This window comes from Diabrotica undecimpunctata, chromosome 8 (assembly GCF_040954645.1).
Source record: "Diabrotica undecimpunctata isolate CICGRU chromosome 8, icDiaUnde3, whole genome shotgun sequence".
NCBI lineage: Eukaryota > Metazoa > Arthropoda > Insecta > Coleoptera > Chrysomelidae > Diabrotica > Diabrotica undecimpunctata.
The window spans coordinates 107964814-107989490 of NC_092810.1; the positions used below are offsets into that span (position 1 = coordinate 107964814).

The 24677-nt window shown below is 33.1% G+C and overlaps 1 protein-coding gene across 2 annotated transcripts in view; it reads left to right on the top strand.

The window, feature by feature from the left end:
* slo (calcium-activated potassium channel slo) overlaps positions 1-24677 on the top strand; it is a 535662-nt gene that overhangs the window by 229299 nt on the left and 281686 nt on the right. For both annotated transcript variants that reach the window (XM_072540708.1, XM_072540706.1), the window contains exons 10-11: positions 5489-5641; positions 12497-12652. In XM_072540708.1, the coding sequence (XP_072396809.1) occupies positions 5489-5641; positions 12497-12652 (309 nt within the window). The remainder of the gene's footprint in view (positions 1-5488; positions 5642-12496; positions 12653-24677) is intronic.

The window sequence follows — 24677 nt, forward strand, 5'->3', positions numbered from 1 at the left end:
AAAAAAACAAAATAAAAAGTGTTGTATCAAATAAATATATATTATCTTCTTTTAGTTTTATATTAAGAAAAAAACAATGTGAAGTTAACTGATGTTAGTTTTGTTTAAATATAATATATTTTTATTTGATATAGCAATTTTGATTGTTGACAACAAATTGGTACAAATGATCAACAAAATCATTTTAGAGCTCTCCCAATATTATATTGTCCATCAAACGCGTGTAACGCAATATGTAATACTGTTTGCAAAGCTATGTTTGCCAATCAGTATTTTTTTACGTATTGGCTCCAGGGCCCTATAGAGGCGAGTTTTCTAAATAATCATCTACATTGTCCCAATTGTGGTCGTAAGTTTAGCCGTGATATCTTCCGCCTAACTCGTTAAAGGAAGATTATGCCCTGTTTGCTTTACTGCTGGTTTTACTGATATATTTTTTTGAATATATGTTTTTTGACATGCGCTATAGAAGTTCCAGATCACTTATCTGATCCTTTTTTTCATCTCTTTAATAAACTGACACGAGGTAAAATATTATATAATAAAAAATATAAACACGAGCAGGTGTCGTGAATCAAGGTGTTCAATAAAACGAACTTGTAGATATATTGAAAAAGTAAGATTCTGTAGGAATTTTTGAAAGCTTACAATTATACGACTGCATCATAAAAGATGCCACAAGAAATAAAATTCAAAAGTGGCTGAAAATAAGTTACAATAATAGATAGACAGCCCTACAGACGCAACGCAATCATTAGTAGTACTACAGGAAAAAATGCTCACAGAGATGATGACTGGGCGCTGTCAGCTGAGATAATTAATACCTTTGCATAATAGGTAGGGTTAATAAATAATTGTATATAGAATATGAAATGGAGAAAAAATTGTAGTATACATCCTCTGTAAATGAGAACTGATTAGTAAGGTGAGGTGAGGCAGTGTCCATGCTTCTAAGCCATAAAGAAGAGTAGTGAATACATAACACCGAAGCATCCTTAGGCGTCCTAATCTTATATCCCGACAACAAAAAAAACATTTTAAGTTTAACGAATGATTTAATTTCTGTGGTTTGGTATTTGTAGATATCCACACTCTCAATTACAGTATCTTCAACAATCAATTGGATATTTGCATCTGCTGATTTAGGCATGATGATGAATTTAGTTTTTTTTTTAAATCCTTAGTGCGTATTCTTGACAGCATTCATTAAGCCTTAGAATTACGTTATGTAAAACATTGTTGTTATCCGTCATTATTACTGTATCGAGTGAAAAATGCAAGTTATTCAAAACTTCTCCATTGATAGATATACCTTTTATTGAATCTGAGAGCACTTCATTAAATATCGCTTTACTCTAGTCATTAAAGAGTAGTGGTGACAGCACGTAACCCTGGCGAACTCCTCTCTGTATTTTAATATCTCAGGTGTTGTGGTTATCAACCCTTACCTAGGCAGTTTGATTCCAATATACATTAGATTTAATTTTCATATCACGACTATATTATTTTTGCTTTTTAATATATCTACAAGCATTTTTTGTTGAACCTTATCAAATATCTTTTAAAAATCTACAAAACATAAGTACATGTCCTGATTCATATCTATACATCTCTTGGCCAGCACATTTAATTATGTGCCACTAATTTCATGTTCATGAGTTTTAACAATTCTGCTTTGTATAATTTTCAAAAATATTTTCAGTGTGTGACTCATCAAGTCTATTACGCCAGTCAATTCTATCCATTGCCAACTGTTGCCAGTTTGCTGCGCCTATTTTTCTAACATTCTCATCTACACCATCCCTCCATCTGAGTTTTGGCCTATCCCTACATCTTCTTCCCACAGGTTGTGACATAAGGATTCTTCTAGGAGGGTTGTTCTGCTGTGATCTTGCCAGATCTCCTTCCTATTTTTATAAGGGATACTACGTCTTTACCACCAAATATATGTTTATATCTGTAATATATCTCGTAGTTGTACCTCCTTCTCCAAACACCATTTATACAGATACCACCGAATATTCTTCTCAGGATCCCTCGTTCAAAGATAAGCAGGTGGTTTTCATCTGCCTTCGAAATGGTCCATGTTTCCGGCCCATATGTCAACACTGGTTGTATAAGGGTTTTGTGTATAGTTATTTTTGTTTTTGGCTTAAGTTTCTGGTTCTCATATGTCTACTCAGTCCAAAATAGCATTTGTTTGCTAGGATTATTCTTTGCTTGATTTCTTCCGTCACGACGTTCTCTTTAGTGATCAGGGAGCCTAAGTATGTGAATTTGTCCACCACTTCAAAGGTAGAGTTATTAACCGTGAATTGGTGGCCGATGTTTCTGGCTCTTTTCTTGGGTGTTGATGCCATTATCTTAGTTTTCTCCTCATTTACTTGCAGGCCCATATTTTTTTAGGCGTTTGACAATGTGGTATACACTTCTTCTAGCTTGTGTGTTGTGCGGGCAACTAGGTCAACATTATCTGCATATGCCAAAATTTGGGATGACTTATTAAAAATGTTTCCTCTGTTGTCTATTTGGGCATCCCTGACCGCCTTTTACAGAGCTATGTTGAAAAGGAGACACACCAACGCATCTCCCTGTCGCAGCCAAACATGTGTTTCAAATGCCTGTGATTGTTCGCCCTGTATTTCGACTTTGCAAACAACTCTACGCATTATAGTCTTAACCAATCTTATCAGTTTATCTCAGTTTATTGGGGATGTGGAATTCATCCATGGCTTTATACAATTTATTTCTTAGGACACTATCATAGGCCGATTTAAAATCTACGAAAAGATGGTATGTGTCGATATTGAATTCATTGGTTTTTCTATTATTCTATTATTTGCCTTAGCACAAAGATCTGGTCTGTTGTTGATCGACCAGATCTAAAACCACTTTGATGGCCTGATGATGACTTTGATGGATATTCGCCAAGAAGCTCATCAAGCTCATAAAGCTGAATATGCACTCAGGCGACCATATAAAATACTCGAAAATATTTTGTATGCTGTATTAAGGAGGGTAATTCCCCTATAGTTTCTACATTCCAATTAATCACCCTTTTTGTTTAGCGGACAAACGATACCAATACACTACTCCTCCAGGATTTCTTCCTCATTCCAGGCTTTCAGTATGATTTTATATATATGATTAGTCAGAGTAGCACTTCCACATTTAATAAGTTCCGCGGGTATACCATCACTTCCTGGAGATTTATTATTTTTTAGGTGTCTTATTGCATCCCGTACTTCTTGAATTGATGGAGGCTTCAATGGTGTATTGTTGCTTGCTCCTGGGGGTGGTTGATTTGGATCTTCCACTTTGATAGTAAGTAGTTCTTTATAGAGCTCCACCCCAAAAATCTCTCAATATAATATTTATATCATATCTTTTAGCCAGCTTTAACACATTGCCATTTTGTTCGTAGAAGTTACCACCACTCTATGGTGTCTTCATCCTTATGGTGTCTTCATCCTTGTCTGCAGCGGGTGCATACACTTGGATTATACTTATTTTACGTTTTAAATGAGATTTTAGAGACAGCATCAATATTCGATCAGAGTAGGAAACAAAGTTACAAACAGCTTTTTAAGAATTCTTATCAACTATAATGCCAACTCACTACCTGTGATTGAAGTTGTTGTTACAGGAATAATACATTGTTTCATTTCTGGTGTTACATTTTTCTGATTCAGGCCATTTATACCGCTAAGCCCTAGTATGTTAATCTTTATTCTGCATATTTCCGATACCGTTTTATCTAGTTTTGGAGATTGGTATAAACTTCTTACGTTCCATATTAAAATTTTTAAGGCGTTTTAAGAGTTATTCTTATTTGTTTGACAGGGATTTACATTGATGACGACCTGAGAGGCCCTGTCGTCTAAATCTGATTGTCTTTCTCTGCCGGATCTTGGATTTCAAGCTCCATGATCATTAAGTAAATTATAGACTAGTGGGTCCATGATGATTTTTATTAAGGATATCCATGCGGATCTTTAATGTCGTAGTCATACCGGGGCTTTCCACATCTCAATTCCGTTGAATAATTTAGCTCTTCCGCCTTCGGAGTTAATTTCCCAGCTCCAGGCAACAAAGTGCCCTACTACGTATCAGTTTTCCCACCCGTAGCTGTTGACCAATAAGTGGGGATTACTTATATAATAATGGACCTATCCAATATCATTTGCCTTACGCTCTAGGTTAGTACTTATGATGCTGCTGCTCGACATCAAAGTAGGACATGGGAAGGGAAATTTTGGCAATTAGATGGAAAAATGGGTCTAGGACATAATTTCTCCTAGGTACCAGAAGTGTGGGAGATAATTATGGCTCACGTGGGTAGATATATCTTCTACCTGGAACGTAAAAGAGTATCTACCCGCTACCCCTTATATTTGAGATTATAAGAGGTACCCTAAAAGGTTTACAAATTATATTTGAGATTAGTGAGATAATTATAAAAATAAATACAAACATACGAGGCTTAGATGCCAAAAAGATCATTCGACTTTTGTTTTATAACCAACTTAGGAAAAGACGTGGCTAACAAGATGGCATACCTTGATGTCGTTAAAAACAATTGCTTACCTTCATGTCGGAAAAACTGGAAGTGTCACTATCACTATTACCACCAATTTCTATAATCAATCAACAGTTTAACCATAACGTCCATATTATTATCAGCTTTTTTCTACTGTATTCTGCAAATGCTTCACAGTTTTTCCAATTTTTCGGGGTAATGTTGCTCAGGGCAACATTTAAAAGGATTTTCACATCTGCATTAAAATAGTTATTTAAAAGCTATAAGTTTTTTCCATTTTTTTTTTTTGATAGTGTGTTATCAAAATAGATTCAATCTTTCTACTTTTGTACAGCTGTTAGATAAATAAGCACTTCTTGATTTAAAATTTTTAATAACTTTTAAACTATAAACTTTTTATGTATAACATATATAGCATGTTTAATGTATTTTTTCACAATGGGACGTTGTAAATGATAATATTAAAATTTGAAAATTTATTTATAAAAAAAAATGTTTTTAAAGATTGGTACTACTTTTTGGGAGGGGGACCTACATATTTTTTGTATTTAACAAAAAACTTTACATAAGATAGAACAGCTGTCTGGTCGGACTAAATTGATCGAAATTAATTTTAATTTATATTCATGTATTTTTGTCACTATGATTATCTCCGGACATCTGTATTTCTTCTTCCAAATATTTAGAAAGTTGAGTTTTTATTTCCGTATTTAAGTTTTTATTATTTCATATTACATTATATAAATATTCTGGTAATTTTTTGCTTTCTATACAATTGTAAAGCTGTAAAGGTATAAGTTGTAAAGAGTTGCCTCTTAACATTAATTACACGAAAAACGTTATAAGCATGACAAATTAATAAAAAAAAAATGAATTTGTACCAGTTTGTTGTTAATACATGCTCTGTATCTGAAGTGTACTTTGGTTTATGTAATGGTTAATTTTAAGGTGCACGAAGCTGACGCCTGCCTCGTTCTTGCAAACAAATACTGCCAGGATCCGGATGCTGAAGACGCCGCCAACATTATGCGAGTTATCTCAATAAAAAACTATAGTGATGATATTAGAGTGATTATACAATTGATGCAATATCATAATAAGGTTTGTTGCTAAATTATTATCTAGTATCTAATATGTTTGGTCCGAAAAGAAAATATTGATAATATTATTATTTATTGTTTTATTTATATTATTCTAATTAGCCTAGCTTTTAGCGGTGCTCATTTATCATTGTTTATTTAATTTTACTTCACTAGTTTATCGACGGTCTCTTGTTCTTATGCATGAGTGTCCTCATTTTCTTCTTTTTAGTACCCTAGTTTTTACCGCGGTGTCTCTTTTTTTAATTATTTTCTTCTTCTTTTCATTAACTTTAATTCTTATCGTTAAAAGTTTAAGATTATTCATTTCAGTTTTGACCCAATGATTTCATTTTAAAATGGCATTCGCGCTGGTGGTTATATGAATACTTTAATTTTTGTCGAAGAATAATTATATTCGCAATAAGTTAGTGTCTTGCGGGCAATATGTTAAAGGAAATTTGCCGAAAATTTCGGCGCAATAATTTTTATGACAGAATAATAAGCAAAAAGAAATGGAATTGTCTTTAATTTTTGTATAAATATACATATACATTTAATTTTTATTTATTTGATAGCTACAGAAATCATAACATGTATTTTTTAACATGCTGATTTTTGGCAATATTGTTAATTTAACATTTTGGATATTAAGAAAAATTTAAATACTTTGTCATCATTCTGACTTTACAACCCTACGTAGATTTCTCTTCTTGCCTTGCCTTGACTAAAGAGAAATTCTTGTCTCCGCAAGAGTTTCTCTTCCGTCGTCCCTATCCATTGCCAAGCTCGTATTCCTATATTTCTCATGTCTTTATCGATGTTATCAAGGAACCCTGTTCTGGGTCTTCCTCTTTTTCTCTGACCAATGGGTCTATCAAGGAGCGCTTTTATTATTTTGTTCCATCCGCATTACATGCTTTATCTACCTCAGACGTTCTATTCTTTATATGTTTTATGAATCAGGTTCCTGGTATATTCTATAAAGTTCGAAGTTGTATCGTCATCTCCACACTCCATTGTCATTCACTGCTCCATAGATTCTTCTTCTTCTTCAGGTGTAGGTCTAGGTCTCTGAACCATATGTTAGCATATGGGCGTATTATTAATTTATAGAGTTTTATAGAGATTGAGCCCAAAAATAGCATTTGTTGGCCGTGCAAATTTTGCGGTTTAAGGTCTCCTTAATTCTTTTCTGTTGATGTTATTTGACTTTCTTATAAAATTCTCTGAATTCTTTCTCTTTTTTGAGGTTTTCTATAAATTTGGAGTTCCTTATTTAAGCAGTTTAGTTTTTTCTTTTGTGTATCCTCTTTTCTTCTCTTCTCTTTGTCTGGTAATTCTCTACAGTTGTTCTAGTTCGTCGAGTAAGCATCTTTCTCTAGGCTTCATTTTTTTCTTATGTAGCATTCTTGCATTCATCGTCAAACCAATGATTTTTACCAGCACAAATTTCTGTTCCCATTTCACCTTTCGCTGCTTCGATGTCTTCCTTTATTCTGGTCCAGTGGGAGTCTATACCTGTCTGGCCTTCTTTATTTACATTTTGGTTCCTTAGCCTGTTGATGATGTTTTCCGAGTACCGTTCTGCAGTTGTCGTATCTCTCTTAACTTTTGCACATTTCAGTTTTTTTTTCTATCTATTTTATTTTCTTTACTGGTATTTGAAATTCTAACTCTCAATGTTTAGATCACTAGGCAATGATCTGAGTCTATGTTTACGCCTCCTAAACTTCTACAGTATATTAGGTCTGTTACATGCCATAACATAGGTTTCCTCTTCCTTCTTCCACATCTCTCTATTGTAGGCAGTTTGTATCCACTTCGGGCCTGCGTGTTTCTTCAAGTCATCTGACCATCTTATTTGTGGCCTTCCTCTTTTAGTTTGTAACTATATGGTCTCCAGTGTTTTATTCCATCTGTCTTCTTTCTTTCTTATAGTATGTCCAGCGAACTTTCACTTAAGTTTTGCTATCTGCGTTAATACATCGGTCACTTTTGTTTTGTTGCCGATCCAAGTATTTCTTTTCTTGTCTGATAGCCTGGTGTTCAGCATTATCTTTCCCATGGCTCTTTTGGTTTTTGCTATTTTTTCCATGTTTTCCTTTGTAGACGTCCAAGTTTGAGAACCTTAGGTGAGAACAGGATGTAAACATTAGTTGAAAACTCTTGTTTTTAAATATTGGGGGTATTTACTATTTTTTAGTATATAGGAAAGTTTTCCAAAGGATATCCAAGCCAACCGTATCCTTCTCTGTATTTCTCCATTCTGATTTTCTTTATTTAATTTAACTTTCGAAAATATACATATTCTTTTACTTGTTCTATAGTTGTGTGTGCAATTGTAATTATTAATTCTTCTGGTTGGTTGGTCATAATTTTCGTTTTATTATAATTTATTTGTAGACCTATTTTTGTTGATTCGCTATTTAATTCATCCGTGATATTTTGTAATTCTTCCCTTTTATCTGTTATTAATATAATGTCGTCTGCATATCTCAAGTGATTCAAGTATTGGCCATTTATGGTATTACCATGTTTTTCCCATTGTAATTTCCTCATAACGTCTTCCAAAGCTTGATTGAATATTTTGGGTGATATAGTGTCACCCTGTCTTACTCCTGTCCGTATTTTAATGAGCTCTGTTTGTTCAACTATTTTGATGGATGTTGTTGCTTGATCATATATATTGGAAATTAAGTCCGTATATCTAGGTATAGTCTATTCTCTCATTTTGTAAGGACTTCTTTACTGCCCAATGTTCCACCTTATCAAATGCTTTTGCAAAGTCTACAAATGCCATATTGCATTATTAATTAATATTTTTATCGTAAGCATATGGCCGCTTGTACTGAATCCTTTTCTAAAACCGGCTTGCTCTCGACTGCTAATTATCTAACTTAGTTGTTAATCTGTTTGTTAGTAGTTTAGTTAACAGTTTGTACATTACATTCAGTAGTGTTATGGGCCTATCGTTTTTCAGATCTTTTCTATCTCATTTCTTAAATAGTAATAGTGTTATTGCCTCGTTCCATGTGGTGGGTATTTGTTTTGTGTTCAATATTTTATTCATTAGAACATAAAGGACTTCCACTGTAGTTTTCCCCCCATTTTTTAGCATTTCCACAGTTATTCCATATTTCCCAGGAGATTTGTTATTCTTCATTTCTTTGAGTGCCTTTTTCATTTCATTTTTACTGATTTCTGGTTGTAGGTCAGAGTTAACGTTCTTTATTTTCAGTTGTAACTGATTACGGATTTCTTGGGTTGGTTTTTGTTTTGTTTTATAGAGATTTGTGTAATATTTTTGCATTATCTGTAAAATTTCTTTTATATTGTTGGTCTCCATTCCTTTTTTGTTCTTTATGCTATTAATTTGTATGTTTCCCAGGTTCTGCTTTAAGCAATTTCTGTTTCTATTTTTTAAATTGTTTTCTCTATCTTTTCTTCCTGTACTCTTTGTTTACTCTCCTTGATATTTTTTCTAATAGTTTTGTTTATTTCTTTGTATTCCATTTTATTTCTGTCCCCTTGTTCTAGTAATGTTTTTTTGGTGTTCATAAGAATCTTTTTTTCCTGGGATATGAAACTTTCTTTTTTTGTTGTTCTCTGTGCTATTTCTGTACCACCTTTCATTAGAGTTTCAGCAAATATCATGTTTATTTCATCAATATGTTTGTGTGTGATCTATATCTTCCTTGGTCGGCAATATTTCCTTTATTCTCTCTTCGTACGTCTGTTTCTCTTTTTTTAGTTTTTCCATGTATAATTTTCGATTATTTTCCATTTTCTTTCTTGTTTCAAATCTACTATCAATGATCAGCTTGGCTCGGACTAGTCTATGGTCGCTACCAGTTGAGAAGCGATTAAGGGCTGTTACGTCTTTAATCAAGGATTTTTACGTTGAAAGAATATAATCAATTTCGTTTTTAGTTTCACCATTGGGACTAATCCATGTCCATTTTGTTATAGTCGCAGATAGTTGCCTTTCCTCCAAGTAATTCATCAATGTGTCCTCTATCATTTCTTTTGCCGTATCCATGGTCTCCTACTTTGTCTTTTTCTTTATATAGTTGTTTTCCTATTTTGACATTGAAGTCCCCGATTGTTAGCGTTAATTTTGATTTCTTTTCTTCCATAGTTGCTGTTATGTCTTTGTTGAAATGTTCTATATCTTCATCGCTGAAGGTACTTGTTGGAGGTTAATAATTGGACAGCAAGGGCTGTATAAATAGATAGATAGACATGCAATAAATCTATTAAGATGTGATCAACCTGACTAGTTTTTCTTTCATCAGAAGAGGTCCAGGTTACCTTGTGTATGTTCTTGTGTTCAAAATAGGTGCTAGAGACTGTCATATTTAGTGCTGTTGCTAAGTGTATCAGTCGTAATCCATTATCGCTACCGATATTGTGTAGGCTATGTTTTTCTATCGTAGGCATGAAAACTCGCTGCTCTCGTTATATTCTTACATTCATGTCACCTAATACAGTTTTAATGGCATTTCTGGGTCATCTTCTATAGGCTTACTCTAGGTCTTTAAATAACTGTACCTTTGTTAGCTCTGGGTTATTAGTCGGAGCATGTGTATTGATCAAACTGTAATTATTAATAAATTTCCCTTTTAAGCGCAAATATCACATTCTTTGACTGTAGGCTTTAATATCAATAATAAGGCCTTTTGTTCTTTGGTTTACAACAGATCCCACCACATCCATGTGTTGGCTTTCATTGCAGCTATAACACATGGAATGGGTTCTCTTGTCAAGAGTGCCAGTTTTCGTCCACCGCATTTTCTGCAGTGCCAAAACATCTACTTTTTACGTGTTCACTATGTCTAGTAAAGATAGTGAGTGCTCCAGTTCGGTACAGGGTTCAAGTATTCCATGTTCCCATTCTCAATTCCATTTTTTATTTGCAGAATCGTCGTCGAGAGTTCCGGCCAGCTAATAGTTCTTAAGATTCTCTAACAACTGCTTTTAAACAGGAAGATGTTGTCGGCCTCTAGCCCAACCAACAACCTGAAGAGCCAGGGACTCTTCTGTTAGGGTTGCCATTCCTTAGTTTGTTTTGGTTCACGGTTGTTATTTTAATTTTCCAGCTACCTACCAGTCCTATTACGGGTTAGGGCATTCTGATATTTACCACCTGGGGACATGGAATTAAAATACTTTAAAAAACATAAAAGTCACGTTAAAAAAAAAGAAGTTATAGGACCGACAGAAGCAAAAAAAATAATGAATGGTTCACCCCAGAAATATTACAGATAATTTATATAAGAAGTTTATCTAAGAACAGATACTTAGCTATGTTTAAAAGAGTGGATAAAGAGAAAAAAGAAGATCTAGAGGTGAAGAAACTAGAACAAAGATACAATTATTTCGCTATGCCCAAAAAGACAAAGAAATGACAGGATCGAGAAGACCAGACCATACAACATAGGATGTTAGATAATAACCAACCTATATTTGAAAACAACAACGTGTGTAAATAATGGATTAAATACATAGAAGAACTATCTGCACCACAAATTCTTATATTTTTTTTCAATAAGGAACAGCTGGCATACTAAGTACAGAAGTCACCAGAGCTATTAAATGTATAGTACAGTGTACCACATTAAAAATATGGTATAACCTCCGATTTCCATTAACACACATTGATTTTGAAGAAATTTTGGAAAACCTATATTCACCATTACCTTGAAAATCTACCTTAAAAGAAAATGGCTTAAAAATCAAAATCTAACCTATGTATATATGTGCTTTTTTTCTGGGTGGTGGTTACTTCACTAGAACTCGAGGGTGGAGAGGTTTATCAAAAAAATTGATAGTCGCTATAATAATGAGTTTTGAACAAAAATATTCTTAAAAAAAAATAACTTTTTCAAAAAGTCAATATTTTTGGAATTATTCGTGACTGAAAGTTCAAAAATGTAAAAGCTGTTCGAAAGTAGACTTTTATTCATCGAATACAAAATTTATATGATGAACATATGATGTTAAATAACCGAAAAACGGTATACTCGGTATACGGTATATAAAGTGGCCAGAGAAGAAAATACGACTGAACCTCTAAAAATAATACAATCGAGCTGAATTTTCTTAATAATGTCAAATTTTGGACCCCAAAAAAGGTGCAAAAAAGTTTACCACTTTTACCCCACGGTTTCTCCCTAAAAGGTCCTCTCGAAATGCGCGATTTTTGTTATTAGTCTTCTGGTCTAACGGTTGTCGGTCATTCGGCGTTTGGAAATTTGGCTTTCCCGGTTCTGTATCTTTATCTGTGGAGTAGGGAGGGCGAGTTAAGTTTTACAGCACTTAGGTCACAATTGATCCATTGTGCATCGTCCCAGGGAGCTGTCATCCTCAGCTCATTGTCCATCCTGCCATTTCTATTAAGGTGGACAAGTCAGCAGGAGACATCTCTCTTATGTGGGCAGGTGTGGGCCAGGACTCGCCGAACGCGTACTCTCGTATTAACGATAGCTCCGGGCATTCACATAGGACATGCTCTACAGTTTCGTCTTCTCGTTCACACTTCCTACATAGAGGTGTGTCTGCTAGCCCCAGTGTGTGGAGGTGTTTGCTTAGTTGACAATCACCAGTTAAAAAACCAACTGCCAAACGTAGGTTTTTCCTGACCATTCTCAAGTACTTCTTTGATGTTGACTCTTTAAGGTTACTTAGTGTTACCCTGGCAAGTTTACATCCTTTTCCTTCTTCCCATCTTTTCACGGTTTACGTATGGGAGTGACATTTGACAATTTCCACGATTGTTGTACTTGCCTAACCAAAAAGATCCCCAGGTCCTAAGAGTCTTAGGACTGACTATATAGAATATACATCACTGTAACAGAACAATTTTAAATTTCAGGCTTATTTATTAAATATCCCATCATGGGACTGGAAGCAAGGAGATGACGTCATTTGTTTGGCAGAACTGAAATTAGGCTTTATAGCACAATCCTGTTTAGCTCCTGGATTTTCAACAATGATGGCAAATTTATTTGCAATGCGATCCTTTAAAACGGTAAGTTCTCTTAAATGTTTCGTATGTATTATAATAATATATAATTTCTTCTGAATATTTCAGTAGGTAGCATAATTATTTCTTAAAAAGAAATGATATCTTTTTATGGTCCCATTGATTTGCAATATTTTATGAAAATAATGACATATAAATTAAAAAGCTATTGTCATACACAAATAATAATTACACAACAAAATGGTGGGTAGATAAAGGGATGTGCAAATTTTTTGAGACATTTTGAAAAATAGCTCATAGACTACAACATTCTAGAACAATTTCAATTTAGTTTTTGAGTTTATCACATTCTAAAAAAAATCACTTTATTTTTTTATTGACATATATGTTAAAAAAAGGTGATCAACATTTTTTTAAATGACAAAATATACAGCTAGTTCCTAAAAAAACTGATACGACTCTTATCAAGATTTGATCATTGTGAGCAGTGTATTTGATTGGTCTGACATTATATTATATTTATTATGACAGACAAATAGTAAGATAAACAAACAAACAAACAATTGATTACATATATGTTAATTCATAAATTATAATAATAATTATTACGGTCTAAATTTTGAATTTCTGCATTTTATAAAAAGTATATAAATGAATGATGATTTTTACATAAAATAGGGTTGTTGTTATTATTTTTATTGTTATTAAGCAATAAAACAAATGACTTAACTCAAAAATATATTAAAGCAAGAATTGTAACGAAATTAAAAATAGCTGGACACTATCAGAGGCAGCAAAACATTTTACCCTATGCAGAACTACAGTTTTACTATTAATAAAAAATGGAAGGAACAAGAAACTCCCGAAAGAAAGCGAGGGTCTGGAAGACCAAAACTATACTAAGTTTAGGTATGTAAAAATAAAATTAATATTTTGTAATATCTCCATTAGCATTGATAACAGCTTATAGTCTTCGGTCCATCTGCGTGAAAGGAACTATGAAATTTTCTTCTTCAGAGAGCTATTCCCAAACCTGATGTATACCGTGCCACAGCACATTTTATAATAACCCCCGACATATTCTCGATTGGGCTTAAATCTGGACTGTAGCTGGGCCATGGTAATGTTTCGATGTTGTTATTCTGAAGCCACTGATTTATTATAATTTTAGTGTGAGCAGGACAATTATCTTGTTGGAGGATAAAATTATTTTCTGGATACAACTGTTCTACACTGGGAAACATGATGTTTTCTAGAATATTCAGATAAGTCTGTCCAACAAACCTACCATTTATACGCTATACCATTCCTATTCCTGTAGATGAAATCCATCCCCATACATTGGCGCTAAAATGACCAGCTAAGAACTTTTAGAGATTTAAGATATTTAGCGAAATATTTAAAGTGACGACCGTTGTCAACTTTAGACTGTCCAAGTCTTGAAAGAAACCATTCTTGAACATTTGATATTATTTTATATAAATGTTAAGTATTTCTATTTTATGTGGCACTTTAAAACATCAATGCCTCGTGATATCTTCGAAAAACTTCGGATTTTAAACATCTGTCGTACAACTCTTATCGTACATCCAGAATTAGCTACAGGACGCCTTCATGACTCCCTGTTCACTAATCCTATACTTTTCATGTCCAATTTAGCCATTCAGTCTTTTTGGGTCAATATACGACTCTATTTGTTATCTTCTGTGATATGGTTTCGATTTAATTCCTTTTGTACTTCAACTTTTATATAATCATCTTGAAATGTGTCCTGAAAACTCCCACTTCAGTTTTGGGTTTGTTTCTGTTATCTATCTTACCTTTATTTTATTTTTCAGTTCACTTTAAACTTTGATGTTATTTCCTTTTTTAGATTCAAAAGGCTCCGCATATATTGAGTATCTGAAGAATATATTGATTCAAGGTGACTCATACATAGCTATTTTTTTTTTCAATATATGTAGGTGAAGTTTGACGATTGAAGTGATAGCTTAGGAATTTAGAGTCAAGTCTCAGCAATTGGACAGAAGAAACAAAGACAATTTTTGTTGAAATAAAAAAAAGAAACTATAAAACAGAAGATACGGTGTCAGAAAAAAAAGGAAGTATCGAACCTGCATGAAACAAAGAGAAATTCTTAGATTTAGTACGAAAGTTGCCAATTTCTATTCTATGAAGTTCACAAAACTTTATGTTGGTGTTTTTTAAATGGACAGGGTTTCACAGAGATGTCCCTCTACCAAGTACCAGGGACCGGAAGTGTTTTAGCTAAGTAAGAAGAAGTCCTCCTTATAAAACTGATTAATTTAAATATTTCGTCTTAATTAGCGCCATAAATTCTGATACTTCTCGTTGAAAAGAACTTGTAAAAATGTTTTATAATATACCGTATAATATACGGTAACATTGTTCTTAAATGATAATATCATTTAAGAACAATGTTAATGGTATCATCTTTTTGCATCAGAAAAAAAAAGAATTAAATCAGAATGTGGAAAACTTAACGTTAATTCGACAAGTTCGACAGTCTTTTACATATACCTATACATACATACAAAATGATCACTTTTCGTCTAAACAAACGAAATTCGTTAATAGCCCAGTCTGGTTAAAAAAAGGTCGAAAATTTTTTTGCAGATATTGAAGATTTTAAGACATAGGTGGGGGTTACTAGATGACGAATAGATGAAAATGTACTCGTATTTTTACCTTGCGTTTTTTTAAACAATAATTTATGGTCATAATTTGATTTTCCTATAAGTTTGTCTCTTATATTTTACATAAACAATATTAACTTATTTCATTTTCTTTTATCAAGAATATCTTTATTTTCGCGTTTTTTAAATTAAAATTAATAAATAATTTAAAAAGATATTTGCAAAAAAGCAGATTTTTTGCACTAATTTATAAATTTTAGATCGGTAAATGGTAAATTAAACGGTAATTAAACATCGAGAAATTACCGTTTTTTAAATTTGTGCGAAATTTTTCCCCAATCGGTCAAATAGTTTAAAAGTTATTTAATTTGTTTATCCCTGAGGCTAAATATTTAAACTATTGAACTTGCTCTATTAATGACGCTAGACACATTTAGCAAATTTCATAGGATTCTTTAAGACTTATACTATCTCGGAAGTTAAATGTATATTGCGTTTTCATCGAAATTATTTACAAAATAAACGTTTGAAAAAGTTATTATAAACAGTTATTATGAAAAACAAAAGTTCTTATAAAAAAAGTTATTATAAAAAATAAAAGTACTTATAAGTACATATAAACAATTGTAATAACTTCTATATTTTTCAACCTACAGACTTGTACGTACAACCATTGATAGCTGGTAAAAAAACTTACGAAAAAAACCTTCCACGATAAATAGGAACGAAATTAGGAACTATTTTTAAAAAAATCATATCTATATTGGTTATGAACATTGAGAAGTAGAATTTGCAAAAAATTTTAATGAAAATCGAAACTTTATATTGAAAGTTATAAAATTCATCCAATTTTTCGAAACTTACAGCCCTTCGAACCGAAAGTACTTTCGAAAGATCAACATAGGAAAGTGGAGAATAACTATTTCAGGTCCGTTTTTTTTTTCGAGATCGGAACTTCAAATTGAAACGCGTAGAAAAAATTTGCACTATTTTGGTTTCCATTGCAGCTAGAAGCCTCTTTTTTTTAATCTGGGGTAGCTCGTCGAAATATGAATAACTACATAGTTTTCACTGGCCGGCAAATATGGAAACCCTCGAAAAAATTGAGTCCATTTGAAGTTCACCGTAAAAACTTACTTTTTTTTTTTTAATTTGGCTGGCATAGTCTGTCGCAGTATTAATAATGATGACATAATTTTCACTTCCCCGGTAATCTCGGAAAATCCCGGAAAATCAACATATTATAATTAATATAAGGAATTTAATATGTGTAAAAAATTACCTGAAATTTAATTTATCAAATATATAAGTATTATTACATCATTATATATATATATATATATATATATATATATATATATATATTGATTTTCCGGGATTTCTGAAAATTATGACATCATTATTTAAGTTGTTATTTATGTTAAGCTGAATTTTAAAATTGTCGTCTTACACTAGATTAAAAAAAGAGGCTTCTAACTTCAATGGAAACCGAGATAATGTAAATATTTCCTACGTGCTTCAATTTGAACTTCCGATCCCGAAAAAAAAAAACGGAGCTGAAACAGTTCTCCACTTTCCTATGTCGATCTTTCGAAAGTACCTTTGTTTCGAAGGGCTGTAAGTTTCGAAAAATTGAATGAATTTTATAGTTATAAGTTTCAATTTCAAAGTTTCGATTTTCATTCAAAATTTGTGCAAATATTTATATCTTAATATTTATAAATAATGGCGAAATGATTTTTAAAAAAATAGTCCCTAACTTCGTTCCTTCTGGTCATAGAAGGTTTTTTTTTTAATTTGAGTTTTTACCAGCTATCCAATGGTTGTACGTACAAGTCTTTAGCTTGAAAAAATATAGAAGTTGTTACTATTGTTTATAAGTAAAAAACACCCCTTTTTCAAACGTATATTTTGTAAATAATTTCGATGAAAACGCAATATGCATTTAACTTCTCGAATAGTTTAAGTCTTAAAGAATCCTATGAAATTTGCTAAATATGTCTAGCGTCATTAATAAAGCAAGTTCAATAGTTAAAATATTTAGCCTCAGGGATAAACAAATTAAATAACTTTAAACTATTTGACCGATCGGGGGGAAATTTCGCACCAATTTAAGATGGTAATTCCTCAATGTTTACTTCAACATTTTATTTTGTTAATAAAAAAATTAATAAAATTTATAAATTAGAGCAAAAAACTACTTTTTTGCAAATATCTCCGTAAATTATTTATCAATTTTAATTTTAAAAACGGGAAAATAAAAATATTCTTGATATAAAAAAATTATATAAATATTGTTTATATAAAATATAAGGGAAAGAACTTGTAGATAAAAAATCTAATTAAGAAGATCAAATTTGCATTTATTCGTCATCTAGTAACCGCCACATCACGTCTTAGAAGCTTCAGATGCCCAAAAATTTTGCCGTGAAATCGATGATTTTTGCATAACCAGACTGAGCTATAATGTATAGAAACCCATTTGTTTAAGACACCTTATTGAAATTTATATGGTTAACAGAAGATTTTTTACTCAATAAAAAGAACTATCTTACTTTGAACCACATAGTTTGTAGTCAGTAAATATAGTCTGTCACCTTATCTCAAACATTTCTGAGTGTTTTAAAATAGGTTCTGCGAAACTGCATGAATAATTTATTTCGTAATTTGAGACTTTGATAATGGCTTGTCATTGCAAATCAAAACGATAAAACCAAGCTTTTATTTCTTCAATAATTATTATGTCGTAATATTTCCATAAAATATTGCAAAAAGAAATTATATACAGTTGTTTATTATTCTTTGCTATTTAGGTGCACTGGACAAGTTATTGTAATAGCGCAATAAAAACTTAATGGCCAAATAGATTTTTACGGACAGTAAATCTTTATCGGTTATAAAAATTGGCTAAGTGTTTATTGTTTTCAGAACATCAATTTTATTGATATTCATTTGAAATTCTGTTGATATTTTATTTTTTGTCTTTGTTGAAAACCTATTTAGTAAAGATTAGTTATGCTTCCGCATATGTTTGTTACTATTTTGTGAAGCTTAACAATGGCATTACTATACTATAATATATGTGTACATTTATGCAAGCCTTAACACCTGTTTTTTATTCACTTACACGTTTCTGATTAACTAAAATTGCAATTGACAATGTTTATTAAAAGTGGTCTTTAAAAAAATTTTTATGAATAATGGGGAAGATTACATACTATTTTAATGATTTATAAATAAAATGTTCAATATATAGATATACAGGGCGAGTTTTTAGTGCGAAATTGGTCAATAAGTCCATTATGGTACACAATATTCAAAACAGTTATAAAAATGTAGGCAATGATATTCTCCAGGCTTGGATAACATGCCGAATTATATTTTCTTTAATTCGTTCATTTCTTACTTTGTCCATAGTGTTAATCTGTAGCTTCTTCTCCAAAACATTATTTCTATTGCACTTATTTTGTTTTCTATTATTTTATTTGTCACCCACATCTCCGAGCCAGACATATTTATTTATCGTATGGGAATTAAAACACATTTAGAACAAATACACAAACACTAGTAATATAGGTATTTGACAAACTTTAAATAGTTACAAACAAACATCAAGTGTATTTATATAATCAATTGACTCTGAAGTTGCAAACAGGAAGTCTTCAGGCTATCATTGTAGGACCTTGAGGGACAGTCTTCAATAATGTGGTCGATGGTTTGGTTCTCCCCAGTCACATTGAGAAGACGGGTTCTTTCCCCATTTATGTAGCATGTATGCACATCTGCCATATCTGGTTCGGATCCTATTTAGAGTGGACCACGTTTTGCGTGGAAGATCAAAAGCTGGTGGCTTGTGGGTAATGCAGGGCATGTTATTTTGCCATTCGTTCCATTCTTGGGACCATGCATTCGTGATGTTAAACTCCTTATGTATCATTCTTGCCGTTTTCATTGGTGGTTTTCTAAAACAGAGACGGGTATTTCGTGCATCCTCGGTATCTTGGTGGATTGGCAGGTTTATATTGTTCATGATCTTTTTGTATTCACGTGTAAATGTCGACTCGTCGTAAATGTGGAGGTGGGATGTGACTTAATACTGGAAGCAATTGGGTGGGAGTTGATTTAATTGTACCAACTATCATCCTCATAGTGCTATGCAGCTGATTGTCGACCTTTTTGACGTGTGGACTGTGTAGCCAGACTGGAGCACAATATTCAGCGGTCGAGAAAACAAGGGCTAAGGCAGTAGAGCGGAGAGTGGAAGCCGATGCTCCCCAGGTGGTACCGCAGAGCTTCTGTATAATGTTATTTCTTGTACTCAACTTTTGGGCAGTTTTTGTTAAATGCTCTTTAAATGATAGCGTTCTGTTTAGTGTTACGCCCAGGTACTTCGGTGTTTTGTTGTGGGTAAATGTGGTATTCTCAAACCGTATGTTGAGTTCCTAGTCAGCAAGTTTATTGTTCAGGTGAAAGCAACTAACTTCTGTTTTGGATGCATTTGGTTGAAGTCTCCACTTGCGAAAATATTTGCCCAATATATATAAGTCTGCCGTCAGAACTTTTTCAGACGTTTGTAGTATTTTGCATTTTGTAGTGAGGGCCCAGTCATCAGCGTATCCGAACTTTCTTGACTGTGTTTCCGGCATATCTGCTAGGTATAAGCTAAATAGTAGTGGAGAGAGCACTGACCCCTGTGGTAGACCATTCTTAAGTTTCTTTGGTGGGCTGATATCTGTGCCCATCACTACTTGAAACATTCGGTCGTTGAGCATGCTATCTATTAGGCGTGCTATTGGTTTACAGGGGATTGCACGGAGAATTTTGTATATAGGGCCCTCTCTCCATACTGTATCGTAAGCTGCCGAGAGATCAATAAATGCCGCTGAGTCTGTAGTCTTCTTTGGAAACCCGCTTCGATGTAGGTGGTGAGTGACATTACCTGGTCTGCACAGCTTTGTTCTGGTCTGATTCTATTATATATAAGCCTCTCTAATAGTTTGTAGATGGCAGAGAGAAGCGCAATTGGTCTGTAGTTTTTTAGGTTGTCGGCGGGTTTGCCTGGCTTTAGTAGCCAGACAGTGAGCAGCTTTCCACTATTGTCTTAACGATTTGGTGCTTAGTTTTGCTTGTAATATTGTCGCTCCATACAGTCGCGTGTAATTGTCATCTTATTTCTTTTCTTTGTCTTTCCTTTCTTTATTTTATTTAATTTATACGTTTCATCTAATCCTGTATTTGTTAAAGTTGTTCTTCTTCTTCTTCTTCAGGCTTCATTTATCCATTGTTGGACATAGGCCTCCTCCAATTTCTTCCACGCTTTTCTATCTTTTGCAATTCTCATCCACTGATTTCCAGCTACAGCTGTTATATCGTCTATCCATCTCTTTTTGGGTCTTCCCACGCTTCTTCCATCTGTTGATGTCTTGTCTTGCTACATGTGCTACCCATTGCTATCTCAATTTCACTATTTTTTCCATGATGTCGGTTACTTTAGTTCTTCGACGTATTTCGGTATTAGGAATTTTGTCTCTGAGGCTTATATTTAACGTGGCCCGTTGAGTTACTCTTAATTGTTCTGCCATTTTTCTTGTTATTGCCGTAGTTACCAATCCATAAGTTGCAACTGATAGTATACAAGTGTCACAGGTTTTTCGTTTTAAGTGTATTGAAATTTTTCTGTCTTTTAAAATGAACCTTAACTTACCAAAAGCAGCCCATGACAATTATTGTGTCCTTCTTTTAATTTCTAGGGTTTGATTTTCCGTTTTTAATTGCATACACTATATATATATATATATATATATATATATATATATATATATATATATATATATATATATATTAGCATATCCTGAAGAAGCAAATAAATTTTGCGAAAGCTTGATAAAGAACTAAGAGTTTCACTTTCCTGCCCTATTAATGACTGCAACCTCATAATAAAACTTTATTTTATATGTATATATATATATATATATATATATATATATATATATACATTGTTCTACCTTTTCTATATTGATGTTATCTATCGTGATGTTTTCTAGGCTGTTGCTTAATATCTTTGTTTTGTCGAGATTCATTTTTAATCATATTTGATTCGATTTGTGATTTAAATCTTGTAGCATTGATTTTAGTTCATGGATATCTGTGCTTATTAGTACTATGTCGTCTGCGAAACCCAAATGGTTAAGATATACTCCATCTATTTTTAATCCCTTTTCGGCCCATTTTCATTCAAGACATTTTCTAATGCCAAAGTAAATAACTTGGGTGAGATGGTGTCGCCTTGTCTCACACCTTTGCCAAGGTCTATTTTCATAGTTTCCAGACCATCATCTATTTTTACGTGAAAAGTAGCATCTTCGTATATATTCTTAAGGAGGGCAGCATATATTGAATCTACTCTGGCGTCGTCCCATGCTGTTAAGAAAGCCCATGTCTCGATACTGTCGAATGCTTTGTAATAATCGACAAATGCCAGATGTAGTGGTATGTTGTACTCTATTGTTTTTTCAATAACTGTCCGGATTGTTTGCAAGTGATCGATAGTGCTAAAACCCTTACTAAAGCCTGCTTGCACCACTAGTTGGTATGCATTTAGCTTAGCTGTCAATCTATTTGTTATTATTCGGGTTAGTACTTTGTAAAGGTGTGACAATAAGCTTATTGGTAGGTAGTTTTCTATATTTGCGGCGTCTCCTTTTTTATGGAGTAGAATGACTTCCGCATTTTCCATGCTTTTTGGTATTTGTCCTTCTAATAAGCATTAATTCATAATATAATTTATTCACAATATTAATCTTATTTGTTAAAGTTACCCATAAGGATTTATATTCTTATGGATTGTTATTTATCTCTAGGTCTTCTGCTGTGTTTTTATTGAACATGCATTGCATTTTATCATAATTAATTTTCAAACTCCAGCTTTCAAATTTTTCTCGCAGCTTTTTTATCATGTAGTGTAAACGATATTGTCTTTGTCTTCTGCTAAAATTATTTGAACATTTAATTATACTGACAATTATGTTAAACTCGTGAAGTGTACTTCGTAAACCGTTTTAAGTTTATACTATTAATATATCATCTTTGCTTAGCCTATTATATTTTGTTGTTTTATTCCTATCTGGTATCCTTTGTTTATTTTTTCTTTGGGCTGTATCATATATATTTCTTGAACTTAACTCCTTTCTTATTCAAGAAACTCTTTAGCTGAAAATTATTACATCTATTACTATGTGACTCTCTATTTTTACGATTAAATCTTATTTGCTTCATCTTTTTTTTTGTCAACCATTTTCCATCCACTCCTGAATGTAGGTATCTCCCAATTGCTTCCATCTTTGTCTGTCTTACGCCAATCTAATCCAGTGTTTGCCTGCCACTGGTCTTATGTCATCTACCCATCTTTTTTGGGGTCTTCCCATGCTTCTTTTTGTCGTCCTTGGTCTCCATTCTAGAATTCTCCATGTCCACCTCTTGTCATTATATCGGGCTACGTGACCTGCCCAGCGCCATTTCATTTTTGTAATTTCTTCCACAATATCCCTAATCTGCATTGGCGCAATTTATTCCTCGCATTTTCAGTAAATTTTTTTGTAGATGACTTTTAAAAACAGCTTTAGCCGATGGCTCATTAAGCTATGGTCCTATAGTCCTCACAAACTTTTGTTCCTGGTTTTTTGGACAATGGTACGAACTACGATTTGAGCCACTCTACGGGTATTTTTTCTGCGTTGCGTATTTCGTTAAATATTTCAGTTATTATTTTTTTTTTGTTTGCATCTAATAGCTTTAGCAGTTCTGCAGGAATTTCATTAAGTTCCGGTGACTTTCTATCATTTATTTGTCTGACAGCTGAACCTGAATTTTCTTCAATGGTGGGTTCTTATATTCTTTTAAGATCGTGGAAAAGTTTCTCCAAGTATTCTTTCCATACTTTCTTTTATCTCCTTTGGCTATGGCAAGATTGCCTTCATCATCTGTTATTTTTCCAATGTTGCGTTTTTGGAACTTTCCAGCTATTTCCTTCACCTTTCAATGGACATTGAAGTTATAATATCGACTCTGATACTCCTCTATTTCTTGACATTGTTCTGTTTATTGTTTTTTGGCAAGTATATCTACAAATAATTAAAACTACAATATGGGTACATATCTTATTGTTTCACAAACATTCCCATTGTATACCCTGCTTGTGAAAAGGGCAGTATTCTTTTTATGGCATTTTGTAATTTTTCATGCGGCTGAAAACGATTATCTTCAGTGGCTCAAATTTGTGAAAATCGCAATACAGTAAATCAGAAATATAAGCTGGATGCTCTAATGTCCTCTATTTATTTCATTGTAGATTTAATTTTACTACTTTCACAACATGAGGCCGACTATTATCGCGTAGAATAATGACAATTTCCCTGGACTTTTCGTTTTACTGCTTGATGAAGCGTGTTCAAAGTTTCATTATACAGGCGTTGATATGCACAATACGTTCTATAAGTTTTATGAGCAAGTGTGTTTCAAGGTCGAGAGACTTGGGTATTTCCATTGCATCGATGACAGCTTACTGGATGACATTAAAATTCGTCGTTAGCAATTATCAACGAAAGAAATTTATTACTGTATTAACTGTATTTCGCAAAATTTTCCAAAGATACACCAATTCCCAAGCCTTGTTGGTCCTGTGGCAAAAGGCAAGGAACACATATTGCCCACAACTTTACTGTAACCCAGTTTATGTACACTACTACAAACAGATGCTATACTCACATCAACATTTTCTGAAATTTTCCTGATTGAAATTCGACGATTTTCTCTAATCAAGCCACATGCCATATTCATATCTGTTGATGCAGTACTAAATCTACCTATCCTCAGCTAATCATTTATCTCCTCTCTCCTACTCTTAAATTTTCAACACCACTCCTTTATCCTTGGATACACAACATATGCGTTTTAAATACAAATGATAGGAACTCCTTCTTCTTCATGTACCATGTCCTTTCAGAACGTTGGTTACCTCCATATCTATCTTAATTTTATTCACTGCCACCCTAAATAGCATGCTTGTCTCAACAGCATACCAATCTCGCAGTTTCTTCAACCATGAGGTTTTTCTTCGTCCTGGACTGCGTTTGCCTGCTATTTTTCCTTGCATGATATTTTGTAGCAACCTATATTTGGGACCTCTCATTACATGTCCGAAATACTCCAGCTTTCTCTGTTTGATGCTTTTTATGATCTTAGTAGTCTTGCTGAGACGTTCTAGTATTGTGGAGTTTCGAATTTTCTCCACCCAGAAAACTTTTAAAATTCTTCTATAGCACCACATTTCGAAAGCCTCAAGGCGATTTAGATCGATTTTATTTACAGTCCTGGACTCGACACTATAAAGTAAGACCGAGAACACGTAGCAGCGA